At 37.2% G+C, this 13,346-nt stretch overlaps 1 protein-coding gene across 4 annotated transcripts in view; it reads left to right on the forward strand.

Moving 5' to 3' along the window:
- SACM1L (SAC1 like phosphatidylinositide phosphatase) overlaps positions 1-13,346 on the forward strand; it is a 33,636-nt gene that overhangs the window by 5,617 nt on the left and 14,673 nt on the right. For 2 of the 4 annotated variants that reach the window (XM_075143225.1, XM_075143222.1), the window contains exons 2-6: positions 3,553-3,650; positions 5,296-5,370; positions 7,844-7,971; positions 9,169-9,318; positions 12,028-12,087. In XM_075143225.1, coding sequence (XP_074999326.1) covers positions 3,553-3,650; positions 5,296-5,370; positions 7,844-7,971; positions 9,169-9,318; positions 12,028-12,087 — 511 coding nt within the window. The remainder of the gene's footprint in view (positions 1-3,552; positions 3,651-5,295; positions 5,371-7,843; positions 7,972-9,168; positions 9,319-12,027; positions 12,088-13,346) is intronic. The other 2 variants (XM_075143223.1, XM_075143224.1) reach the window with 1 other exon arrangement.

Below are 13,346 nucleotides of genomic sequence, written 5' to 3' on the forward strand. Positions count from 1 at the left end.
AAATACTGATTTCTTTATTATTTTTGTTATAATACTAGCACTTGGACTTTCATCTGTTCCTTATTTCGTTGAAGGAACAGAATTAATCTGTCTGCAGATTCCTGATCATTGTGAATGATCCTTCTTTCAGCATGTTAATACCTTCTTCTCAGATCAGTAAAATAAGCATGCGTGTTATCTTTGAGCTCATGGTAGACATACAGACTTGGTACTGAGTAGAGTCTGTGGAAAAACACCATTCTTGCATGCAGTGTCCGTCAGCTTCCTTTCTGAAAGAGAAATGGGAGGCAATCATCATGGTTATAGCAATCTTATGATTGGAAAGGTCATCTAAACGAGAATGAGCCTACTAGCCTAGTTCTGGGAATTGGGAAACTTGTAAATCAGCATTTGGGCTGAAACATCTTTGAGTCTTGGCCTGTTCTTCAACTATATTTATTTTAGAAAACTTTCAACTATTTACACAAATGAAGCAACGACTAAGTGAATCATCTTTCTGTTAAAAACTTCGAAGACCACTAATTCTCCCACTTCTTCTGAAGCAAGGATTTAACATTTTGCAGGGCATTGGGCTTTTTGATTTGTATTGTTGTGCAGTTGTATTTTAGGCAGTTTTTAACGGTGGTCCCAACAGAGACCCAACTTATTTGTTTAAGTTCTCTCAACTTCATAGACTGGCAACCTGATTTCCTCTTGCCCCCCAAAAAAGACCTCCAAAAGAAAAACACCCAAAGCTCCAAAACAGTTGATGCCAAGACTGTTCCAGTGTGCTGCAAGCTGCTGAAGCCTTGAACTGAAAACAGGAATCACTTGTCTTGTGTTCTCCATGACACTTTTTTCACCAAATCTGGTCTTGAAGAGGACCGTAGGAAGGAGGATTTTGATTGCAAAGTTTTCTTTTCTATGTGTGTCAAGGGTAAAATGTAGTTTAAGCAAAGATAGAAATGTACAGGCATTGTGTAAGAGGAGGTAAAGGTGATAAAAAACCGTTAAAAGGGCAATGGTAGTGGCAGGAGACAAAATAGGATTTGAGAGAGAGAAATGCTGGGGACTGGTCTAGCGAAACAGGGCATATGACACGTATTGAGAGGCCAGGCATAACTTTCACTGGCAGCCTTAGTTCTCTCATTTTTCTTAACTTGTAGATGATGTGGGTAAAAGACTTCATGTTCTTCAGGGAGAAATTATTATTCTTGAGTGTAGTAAATAGAAAACTTTTTTATGACAAATATTCTACACATGTAAGCTTTTTCTCAGTTGTTTGAAAATGGGCTTTGACTAATATGTAAGTGAATCTCAGTGCTGAGACTATAATATAGTCATGCCCATGTTGCACTTTATAATGAAAAGATCAGTTTTCAAAAATAATGGTCATGGAGGGAAATGCTCAGTTGTGCTTTGTATGGTCAGTGTAGGTGTCTTGTCTATGTTGTGTTCTTTATACAGAGTATTCAAAAACTGAAACTGTCATTCTCTCTATTTTGTTTGGACGCTATTTTACAACCTGCTATGTTCAAAGATTTTTTTAAACTTATTTTACTTAAGATAGTCAGATGAGTAAGGGTGCATAAGCATCTGTGTTAAAGGCATAACAGGTACAATATTAAACTTTGCAGTGCCTTTTCCCCAGTTTTTTTAGCTGGAGTCTTGTGTGTCAACAGACCTCCCAGAAAAAACTGACTGTTCAGCTAAACCAACAGAGAAGTAGCTGCAGCTTTCTGTTGTGGAAAAAATGTCTACTACTGTCTCCTACCAACTAGTAATAGGTTTCTGACTGCACCTGAAATAGTATATCCTGATTTCTTTTTAAATTCTTTAACAAATTGAGGGCTTATGAATGTCCTTAAGCTTGTCTTGCCCGTTCTATCTGTGTAATCCTGTTTGCTCTTTACCACAAAAACAGCTCCCATTATTGCTATGAAACCCCCTTGAAGAGCCAGGGGTGCAAACAGAAGCAATGAAAGCAAAGTAGGGGTTTTAAGGCTTCAGTGTTCAATGAACTGCATGTTTGTATTTCTTACTCTGAAGTTTTTAGTTTCAAAGATAATCTTTCATGTACAGGTATGAAATGCTTTAAGAAGGTTGATTTACAAGGGGAATACTGTTGATGTGTTTCCCATTTTAGGACCCATTGACTAATTTTCCTTTAAAGAAGTTAAATTACCTGATGAACAGTTAACACAACAACAAAGCAGTCAATAGTTATGTTTCTGGGATTTTTTTTTCAGTTCAGTTAAGCATTTGGTCTCCTCTGGCTTTCCTCTAATTGCCCAGAGAGGTGGTAGAATCACCATCCTCGGGGAAGTCAAAACACACCTTAAGAAACAGGGTTTAACTTTGAAGCTGGATAAACTTTGAAGTTGGCCCTGCTTTTAGTGGGTGGAAGGTGGGGTGTTAAACATGTTAAAAAAGGTCTTCTAGACCTCTTTCAAAGGGCTCTTCTGATCTAAATTAGGATTCTAATTCAGCTTTCTGAAGGATTACAAAAAATACAAAAGATGTGAAGAAATGCAAGATCTATTTACGGAGAAGGAGCCTAAAAATATCTATGCTGTAGAAGAAGTTTCCAGAACAAGATGTTTAAAACTCCAACCCCTAGTCTTGTCAAGCCTTAAACTAAGAAAAATCATTATGAGAGTTAAGAACACTAGTTCAAGAGTGTTTGGGGTTGTCTGTTTGTTTAGCATTTCCTATGTACAGCTACAAGTCATTTCTGCATAACTCTTGTACTGTTGCACAGTATAACATGTCTGGCTTCTTGCAAGTATCTCAACAGGTGTATTTTTAAGGACTGTTTCTGAAAACTACTTAATTTTATGGCTAGTGTTGTACTGCATACAGTTTATCTAAAGGAAGGATAGGTGTGAAGTCTGAACAGGATGTCAGTGTGTGATTTGTCTAATGTGTCCGATGGTGAGGATACAGGTTACCCCATGTGTGTCACATAGACCTGGCTAACAAATCTGGGGAATGGTAATGTTGAGACACCTGCTTCAATAAACTAGTGTGTGACTTTCATACTTCTGGTTTTTTTCCTGTGTTGTTTCCAGTGGATTCTTACAATACTTGGAACACTCTAATGTGAAACAGGTATTTTTATCACTTAGGACATTATTTTTGTGTTTACTAAACTTGCATCAGGGATGTGGTGCTTTAGTTTCTGACAGTGTTTAATTAAAAAATTTTATATTTTGAAGTTTGGTTTTGGCTTATCAGACTTCTAAGTGACATAGTTCAAGCTTACATGAATTATATAGTGGACCACCATGTACACAAATTCACTTTCATGTCTTTAACTTTCAGTATTAAATAAGAATTAAGATTATTAAACAAGCCATGTATTTTGCAGTAACTGATTAGTTTGATTTGCTTTTTATGCACTGTCAACATCGGTGGCTGTTGGGAAGGAATCCAATGAGAATTTTGGTTTTGCAGCTGAAATAAGGTTTAAGATTGCTCTATCTTCACCTGGTGAAGAGCTTAAATATAAATAAACAAACCCAAAGTAAATGTTGCTAAACAAATTCCTTTTTCCTATCCATTCCATTAAAGGCATATAACACCAGAGAAATTCTTTGTGGAAGCTTGCGATGATGGAGCAGATGATGTGCTTGCTATTGATAGAGTCTCCACGGAAGTCACTCTTACAGGTATTCTGCTCACCAGTATTTCTTAACATAGGCCTCTCTTGTCTGTTATTTTGCTCTAGGCACTTCCAGAAGATCTTCAGAACCTTAAATTGATACTGGGATAATTGTTTTTATCTTTAGTTACTGTTTTAAAATAGTGCTTTGTATTCTACCCTGCAAAGAACTCTGTTTGAAATGCCTTCTCGCTGTGGGATTGATGCTGTGGGTAACCAGGATGATGGTGCTTGCCTGTTTTTGGTAAGACTGTGCATCACAACAGTAAAAACTGACTCATCCAAGATAGTTGGGATTGGTGCTACAAGTCCAAGATTAAATATAGGAAGGGTTGAACACTGGACTTCTGCAGCTTTTGCTGAATTGCCTCAGCACTGTCTTTTATGTAATACTGAAACCTGAATTTTCATAAAGCCTCTAGAAACAAGAACAGTAAAAAAACCCTCACTGTAAATTTAGTTCTGTTGCAAATCTGGATTCAAATGTCAGTGCAAGTAGTCTTAAGCATACTGATGCTGAGGTCTTCAAAATTTTAGTTTAATTTTTTTTTAAGAATGTGAAATTAATGCATAAAAACAATCAAAGAACTTGCATTAAATGACAACATGAAATGAAGGCAATGAGTGACTTCCCTTTTGATACTTCAGGAGTTTGTACCTCAGTATTACTAGTCTCTAAACAGATGAAATGCTACAGTAATATTAATATAAAAGCAGTCATTCTTTTCCTTTTTTTAGGTCTCTTGTATACCTCATGTAAGAGCAGTGTGCTCATCCCACTGATAATTTTGGTGTTGTAGTATAATATTTCAATTTCTCCTTCAAAGTTGTCCCTTCAAAACTGTAGAGAGAGCTGTCCCAAGCCTTTTATTAGTCTTCATCTATTCTCATTACTGGTGTTTTATCAGACGAACCTGCAAAGTTTTTAAAACAAAGGAAGAATCAAGCGCTGTCTTTCTCTGTTTTCCAAGCTCTGGGAAAATGCCTAACTCTGGTGTGGGTGTTTTGAAGGTTTTTTTAAACTTCTCTAATATCCCTTCTGCTATTCTAGAAATATGGATGGATGAAAGTTTAACATGCTAGGACTTCTAATTGATATTTAGATACCTATTGGATCTCTTGGTATGTTGTTTGGAATACTGTATCCCTTGCCACATCTATGCTGTTGTTGGTAGTTTTGCACAGATAGACCAAAAAGTAAACTACGTCTTCTGAGATGGAAATAGGCTGAGGCTCAGAAGCAGCAGACAAAAGTGGGAGGCACAAGCACTTACAGTTTGTTTGTCCTTGATGTCTTCAGAACAAAAAGTTTCTGGAAGCTGGCAGGACAATACATCATTGAGGAGTCTACTTGCTATGACTACTATCATGTAAATGAGCTTGAATTTCTTCAGTGGATGACTGTTTTGATTAAATAACATGAGAAATTGGGTTAGAGTACTTCCACATCCTTGCCCCCTGGCCCGCATCAGGCTTTGAAATTCTGATGCATTGCTGCTTCTACTTAATCTGACAAAGAGAGATCTGACAAAGACTCCAGCAAAACTTGAGATTTGACCAAGAAGCTTTGACAAACCTAGTTTAATCATTTTCTGATATAGTAATGAAAGAAGCAGTCTGAAATTCTGATGTTGTTTTCTTCTGCATTTCAGTTAAGAAAGATGTTCCCCCTTCAGCTGTTACAAGGCCTATATATGGTATTTTGGGAACAATCCGGTTGGTGGCAGGTAAGGAAAACAGAACTGCGCTCTTTAAAAATACTTAGGCAAAATATATTGCTAAAGAAGCTTTGAAGACAAAAATAGTATTTGCAAGTATCTGAGGTTACACTTTCATCAGTATGATGGGCTTTCCTTGTGGCCACTAGAGGATGGAGTATCCAAATACAGTTTATCATGAATGTTCATGTACCTCTTAAACCTGTAGCTGCTCTAAAGGTAGGGTTAATTGACAGCTGGTTGAGTTTTAAGGAATGCATTTCAAATGTGAGCAAAGAGCTTCATCTACTTACTCTTCATAACTGTTTTAATCTTAGCTGTAGAATTTGATGCAACAGTCAAGTACTGGGTGGTGAAGTTTGACTTTAAATCAATAATCTTGGTACGCAAATAACTGAGTGTGACAGGGTGATAGACTAGTAGATGCAGCTGTTTGTGTAATGATTATGTTCCAACAATGCTATATTTTAGGGAGTTGTGGGATAAGGGAAGAATAAGCTGTCTGCTTTTTCTAAGTATCTCAGTGCATCAGATCTAAACAGTCACTGCCACAAATAAACCTGATGCATGAAGTCTAAACTTCCAGGAAAGTAAGTGTGGCTATTCAAAAGATCTTTTGTGGTCAGACTTTATTAGAGTTTGAGACTAACGTAGTCTGAAAAATGATGTAATAAGGAGCGTGCGTACCAAATAAAAGTCTCCATACGTAGAGTGAACTTAAATTGCAGTTCACTCATTGCAGTAGTCTCAACTGAAGCAAAGTATCATTGTGTTAAATGCAGTAACTTCTGATGGGGTCTTAAACTCCTAAACTTCATATGCTCAAATTCTAAAGAATTGTGGATCTTGCAGAGTAAGAGCAATGGAATGGACTTAGGTACTTGACAATGTCTTAGGTACTTGACAAGCCCTGACTGTTTTAAAACTGAACTGCTCCAAAGGGGAATTTTCACAACTTACAGGCTTGGTATTGACTTTCATTCATCTGACTGAATATTATATAAAAAGTAGAAGTATGTAACTTCTTCTAATAGCCTTTTTTTTTTCTTTCCACCCCCCAAAGCTTTGCACTGATTGTTAGCATACAGCTGTCAAACTGAGGATGGTATCAGTTAAAGTAAATGTTTAGGTGTTGTTAGGCAGTTCACTGTTATTTGTTAACTGTAAAACTGTTCCATATCTAGCAATGCAGTGTCTTTAACAAGCATAAATATTCTTCACCTATTACAGTATTAGGGGAAAAAAATGCTGAAGTAATATCTGAAGCTCTGAAATCGAAACAGAAGGTTGCATACCCAAATAGGAAAAGACAATATGGAAAATTCCTGTCAGATTAACTGTATCTATTTGTGCAGCATCTTTATGGCATAGTTGTGAATATAATGTGCTGTTTTTATAAGGTATCTGGATGCTTCTGACATACCAACCTAAAGCAATACTTATAATTTGAGATGTAAACATGCTAGAGCATTCTTAAGTGCTTGAATATTCCACCCAAATAAAAGGTATAACGCTGCGGAGGTAAAAAAAGTGGGAGTGGTACCTGTTTTTTGACTAACTATATAGGCTAGATACCTGATATAATAATTCACCTGTCCTTAAAACTTGGTGTATATGTAGGTATAGTAGTAAATACAAATAATGGGTAAACTTACTGCACACAATGAACTGCTGCTGCTTTGACATTTATACTTCTTTGCTTTAGTACAAAAATGTACTAGATTTGTAGTTCTGTACTTTTGCATGGCCTGCTCATTGTTTTGCTCCATAAAATGCAGATGAGACATTTTTATCCATCAATATCCAATTTAATAAAGTAACCTTTTTCTTCAAAAACAAGATGGCACTGAAATATGATAGGCTTGGAAATAAGGCTATGTTGTGTTTACCAGCAAGTGTAAATTAATTGCTTTGAGTGAACTGTCATGATTATGTTTTTTTGCTTTGTTACTTATGCAACCAGGAAAAGAGCAAACTTCCTGTCTTAAATTATTAAAAGAAACCCCCTTCTCTTTGCTCCATTTTGAACCTATTGGGATAAATATTTTTTTCAGGATAAAATGAATAGGCTTTTTGGATTCTGAAGCATGCTTCCTTTCGTGTATTTCTGTCTTACTCTGTGCTTTCCAAACCGCATTCAAGACCATTGGTCTCTTTCTGTACTTGCAAGCCTAAAGACTTTCAGACTGTCTCTAGTCTGAAGTAAGATTAGCTGACACTTTTTTTTATCTTGTCCATTTTTAATTCCTTAAACTTAATGAGTAGCTCAAGATCTGTGAGCATAGAGAAGTGGGTAGCTTAGCAAGTGTGTTTTGTTCCTGTTCCAGCCCCTTACTGTTAAGAACATAAAGTCCTAGGTGTAACTTGAAGAAACCTTACTCTTTCCTATTGGTTTCAGTTTTCTGGTATGGTTATAGGCTGTTTTTTCTTAATGTATGCATGTTTGGTTTTTTTTTTAAACTTCGCTCTTTCTGATTTATAGGCACATATCTTATTGTAATAACAAAAAAGAAAAAAGTAGGTGAGATTTTCAGTCATGCAATCTGGAAAGCAACAGATTTTGATATCCTCTCCTACAAAAAGACCATGCTGCACTTAACTGATATTCAGGTAGGTGGATTGATTAGGGGAGTGTGGGGGAATGTTATCTTATGTTAATGTCCATTACCACAGGACCCAATTTGATGAAACTATGAAAATTTTTTAAGAAGCTCTTTGAACTATACTTTTTTCTCTGATTTATTCAGGCTACAATTGATGTAATATTTGGGTATAGATGTATAACTCGTAAGATAACAAACTCACATTGTGCGATTTAGAATATCATCCCCAGAGTTTGATCTGCATATTGTGCATTTTTCTCCCTTTTAAGGTGGTACAGTATGGGAGGATGAGGTGGACTGTCTTGATGCATCTCTGTTCTTGTTCCTAAAGCCTGTATCATTTTTTCTGCTCTGAGGACCTTCATGAAGGCTTTGCTTGCCTGGCATATTGCAGAAGTGTTTTAGTGCTGCTTTGTAATAGATCGCACAAATGCAGCCCATTACAAAGCAGGGTCCCTGAACCAGCCCACAAAATCACAATACTCTTCCTGTTACGTCTTTCTCACAGCTCTACTATTCCGATAGCCCCCTACAGTAAGCTGCCTTGCTGTCATCTAATTATCTGTCTTGCTTAATTTATGAAATTGTTCAATTACATAATTACCCAGCAGGGAAAAATTGATTTTTTTTTTTTGAGAGGGAGGGAAAGGATGAAGATTGTTTAAAACAGATATGTTGTGGATTGATAAAGAGTAGATAAGGGTGTCTAACCAATGGAGCTGAAAGAGAATCTGATGCTCTTTCAGGAAAGGAATGAGGTTAATCAAAACTCGAATCAGAACACAGATTAGTTATTGGGGTAATCTTGACAGTAAGTTATATACTTTCTTTTGCTTTGCCATCTTGTTTTGGTTTTTTGACTGAATGGTTTTCAGGGAAACTAATGGCTTCCTTTTTGCTTGGAAGTCACTAATATTAGTTTAATATCAGTAGCTATTTACCTCACAGGAATACTGTTCTGTGCTCTCCACTGTTCTCGCAGAATCTGGTTGCAGTGTGTTAGCTGGAAGTTATCAGTGAACTGGTATCAAAATTGCAATCTCATGGTTTCCTTCTTGTGTGGTAATCTCTGGATGATGTCATGTGTTGCTAGAGCACTAGCAAATTTCGTCTCATCAGTTCAAAAAGTAGTGGTAGCTCAAGAATAGTATATTTCGATGGTAAGAAATGAGACCTCTTTTGTCCTTTTTTCTCCTCTCAACAGTTGCAGGACAATAAAGTATTTTTGTCAATGCTTAGTCATGTCTTGAGCGTGGATGGATTTTACTTCTCAACAACGTATGACCTAACACACACTCTGCAACGGTTAGCCAACACGAGCCCAGAGTTCCAGGAAATGAGCCTCCTAGAGAGGGTAAGGATTTCACTTTGCTTAGTGTCTGTGTCTCAGACATTGCCAATCAGTTCTGCATGGCTTAAGTTTAGTTTATGCAGCTGGTGTCTAAATGATGTCAAAACAAACTATCACAAACTAAAGGAAACTTTACGTAAAGCTTAGGATGACGTTGCTGAAATTGGTGGTCCCATTACACTTGAGATGAAACCTTCTTTTTGTTTTTTTTGTTTGTTTTTTTTTACAATGAATTAATATGCTAAATGGTAGTGGATACTGTTAAAGCATTTATGGTCCTCTGTAAAACTGAAAATGGCTTTACTGTTTTAATCATTAATTTAAACTAGTGAAACAGATTGTTGCTTAGATGCAAATCCTTATAATAGAGCTAGCAAAAAATAGCACTATGTTGCTAAACTGTGTAACTAGACTATCTCTGTGATCTTGTCAATCATAGAATCATACAGGTTGGAAAAGACCTCTAAGATCATCGTGTCCAACGGTCAACCCAACACACCATGTCCACTAAACCATGTCCCTAAGTGCCTCATCTACACGAGTTGTACTGAGGCAGTTCTCTGGAATAAGATGCTGACAGTGAGAGGAAACAGAAGCAACCAAGCAAGTGTGCAAAGTACATTGAGTCAAGTTACAGTTTGAGTTTGCTTCGTAGGGTGCTTAGAATAAGGGTGGAAATTACTGGTCTGTAATATTTCAGTACACAAGTTTGTTCAGCATTGTGGCGTTTTATTGAAACTGTTAGGGGTTGTGGCTGAGCATACTGGTCCACCCTTCCTTAAGTCTCATAGCTTGTTAGCAACTTGCAGTTCTAGAAATCTGTTCAGATTAGAAGTACTTTCTGAAGTCTGCTTTAAATGGATTTAAAAAATTCAAAAAAAATGAAAGTTTGCCTCTGACTTCAATATTGAACAACACTAACTGCAACAAGAAGGAACTAAGCAGAAAAATGAGAGAAAGCAAGTAATTCCTCTAACCTAGAATGGGGCGGGGGGGAAAACGCAAAGTGGAATAAATGGCACTTGGCTTCAAATTCTCTTCCAGGATAACGTGGAATAGAACTGTGGGGTTTATGGCTGTTGGCCCTAGGATGTTGCATTCTGTCTAAACTATGCCTATTCCTTATGTTTGAAGCATGAATTTAATATGCTGCTTTTGTCTTAAAGACAATAGAATCACACAGCCAAATGCAATTTGAACTTAAAATTCTCTTGTGCTTCCAGAGTTCCAGAATCCTTAGTCTGGTAACTTACTATACTGCAGTGTAAACAAGGTCTAAACTGCCTAGGCACTGAAATACTGAAACCTTGGAAGTCAATAGCGCTTTTTCTTCCTTTGCAGAAGAGGTGGCAGTGGAGTCATGAGATGTTGTCTCTTAGTTACTGAAACTGTCTAAGCTGGGGAAGCAGTACACTTTTTCCAAGATTAAAAAAAACCCAACCAAACAAAAAAAAGCTTAAAAATCAGTTTATAGTTGGGGACTATTTTGCATTATTAAATGCTGCTCTGGCAGTACTCTTGCCAGGGAGAGCAGTTGCTGACATGAAAGGATTGGTTTGCCTTAAAATTGTGGCTCTTCAGAAGGTTGTTTGAAAGGCAAAGTACAGTAAAAAGGTGTCAGTAAATTCAGATGTTATATGGTTAAAACAATTTTAATGTAATTTCACAGTCATGTGGTTGCAGTATAATGGCTTAACAAAAGGATGGTGGCAATTTTTGGGCATCTCTAGTTCACCTCTACAGGAGAAGCCTGGCCTGTGTTTGGTGTGTGGGTGTTTCGGTTTGATATTTGTGGTGTTTGTTGTTGGTGTGGTGTTTTTTTGTTTGTGTGTTTTGGTTTGGTTTTTTTTATAAATAGTACTGGTGGAAGGAAACAGCCCCAATATAGGGGCACGAAAGCATCATGTCATGTTCTTTCACTAGTTCAAGATACTGCAAGTAGGATTTGATCAGTTCCTGGCATGTAGTTGTATTTGTTGTTTTCTATTAGACAAAGGACTGTTCGAACACTGAGTTTGAATTAACCCTCATCCTCAGTGATGTATCATCTGCCTGCCTCATCTTAAAGTTGAGATTTATGCCACTTCCCTGGAGACTGCACTATGTTCTGCAGCAAATGTCAATTTTGTGACTAATCTGGTAGCTTTCTGGAATGTGCTCAGCAATGTGCTGAAGACACTTTCGAGGTGAATTAGAAATAGGAAATATGCAAAGTTGAAGAGGATCATTTATGCAGTGGAATATAAATACTCTTGTCTTTTAAGCTACAAGTATTGTTTAACATTTGATTCTCAGAATTGTTGATTATTGCATACAGGACTCCTTGCATTTTTGCCTTCTACTGATTTTAAGAGTGATACCTTGCTACTGTTCTTAAAATTTTGGATAATCTCTTCAAGCCCTGTTTACTTAGGGCGAAGACTGGAATGTTCTTCCAATACTGCAGCTCAGTTGTTAATGGTTCAGCATGCCTGAAGTGTCAGGCAACACCCTTAAAGATTGGAGAGAACTGTTCTTCTTTTAACTATTTTTATTTTATTTAGACTTCTAGTTGAGGTTATGAATGGTACTGATGAAAGAAGGACGTTCCATCTCTATGTACATCTGTTCACCTAAACTTGTGTAATGCATGGATACTATGATATTGCCTTTATGTTGAATTAAACAGAACTGACGGTCTCTAAAAGCATGTTGGCTTTTTTCTTGCTGCAGGCGGATCCACGGTTTGTATGGAATGGACATCTTCTTAGAGAATTTGCTGCTCAACCAGAGGTAAACACTTTGTAATGATTATATTAATAGAGGACAATATACTTTTACTGTAAGTATACAACAGTTTCCTATAATTCTGTCTCTTGTTTCAGACAGCCAGAATCTAGTATAATGTGGCTATTCATCTTCTAGTTTAGCACAGTGAGTCTTCTGAGTCTTTCAAACTTCCAACTTTATGTCAATGTCCTCAGTAGTACATATAGTAAAGCTGACTCTTTTTAAATGTCTGCATTTGAAGATACTGTGCTGAGACCATGCTCATATAAACCGAAGGGGAAGTCATACTGCACAGCATATGCTTCTCAAGCTTTTTTAAGTTTAGCTACTTACTTATCTTTAGGGATAGGCAAGGTTCAGCTCATCACTTTTTTCTAAGACTGACTAGCATCTTTCTCCATGAGTGCAGTTTAAACTCCATTTGCCTAGTGAATAGGTCATAAAGCTGATAATTAAGAGTAAGACTGACAGTTTAGATTCTTCCAGTTTTTCAAATGAAGACTAGCACAGTGTAACCTTTGAATTCACTTAGTCTAGCAAATACAAGTGCATGACCATGAGCCCCAACTGTAGTACCTCAATGGCCAGACTGACCTAAGCTCCTTCCTGCTAGAGACTTCAGATGTGTGTTAAACTTCTTGAATTGTCTGCACTACAGCAACCTTTTCTCTCTATCGGTACTTATTTATCGAAGTGAGTGACGCACTGCTGCTATTTCTGTCTCGGTAACCTGTGGAGATGTGCTCTTACATTAGACAGCGCTGTTCCAAAAGGCTGGTTTGTGCAGTGCTTCTGGAATGTGAAGATATGAATCAGCAAAGGGCTGTTGTGCATACTCAGAGGCATATGACTGGGTATATGGTTTGGACAGTGCTAAGCAAACAAAGCTTGGGAAATGAGAGAGAAGCTGTGGTGGGAACAGCAAAGAAAGCCAAGTGTGGCTGGTTAGTGAAAACAGACGTAGGAGGCAAAACACAGAAGTCGAGAAGGGAGATAACCGATATGTGAGGGGAAGCGTGACCTAATATTGACTACAGGTGGCTTGCTATAGTAACAGTTTTAGGTAATGAGATGTGGTATTTCTGACCTCTAGTATTGGAAAATTTTAATTTTAAATTTCTTTGAAAGACCAAGTTATTCAGGAGTGGCAGGATGGGAAAAACCCTAGAACAAGCATTTCAAGTATTAATCACATAGAAGTATTCCTTACTGAAGCCCTCTGTTGTTTACTACTCTCTCTGCTTACATCATACTGTGGAGGT

Source organism: Calonectris borealis, chromosome 2, assembly GCF_964195595.1.
Source record: "Calonectris borealis chromosome 2, bCalBor7.hap1.2, whole genome shotgun sequence".
Taxonomy (NCBI): domain Eukaryota; kingdom Metazoa; phylum Chordata; class Aves; order Procellariiformes; family Procellariidae; genus Calonectris; species Calonectris borealis.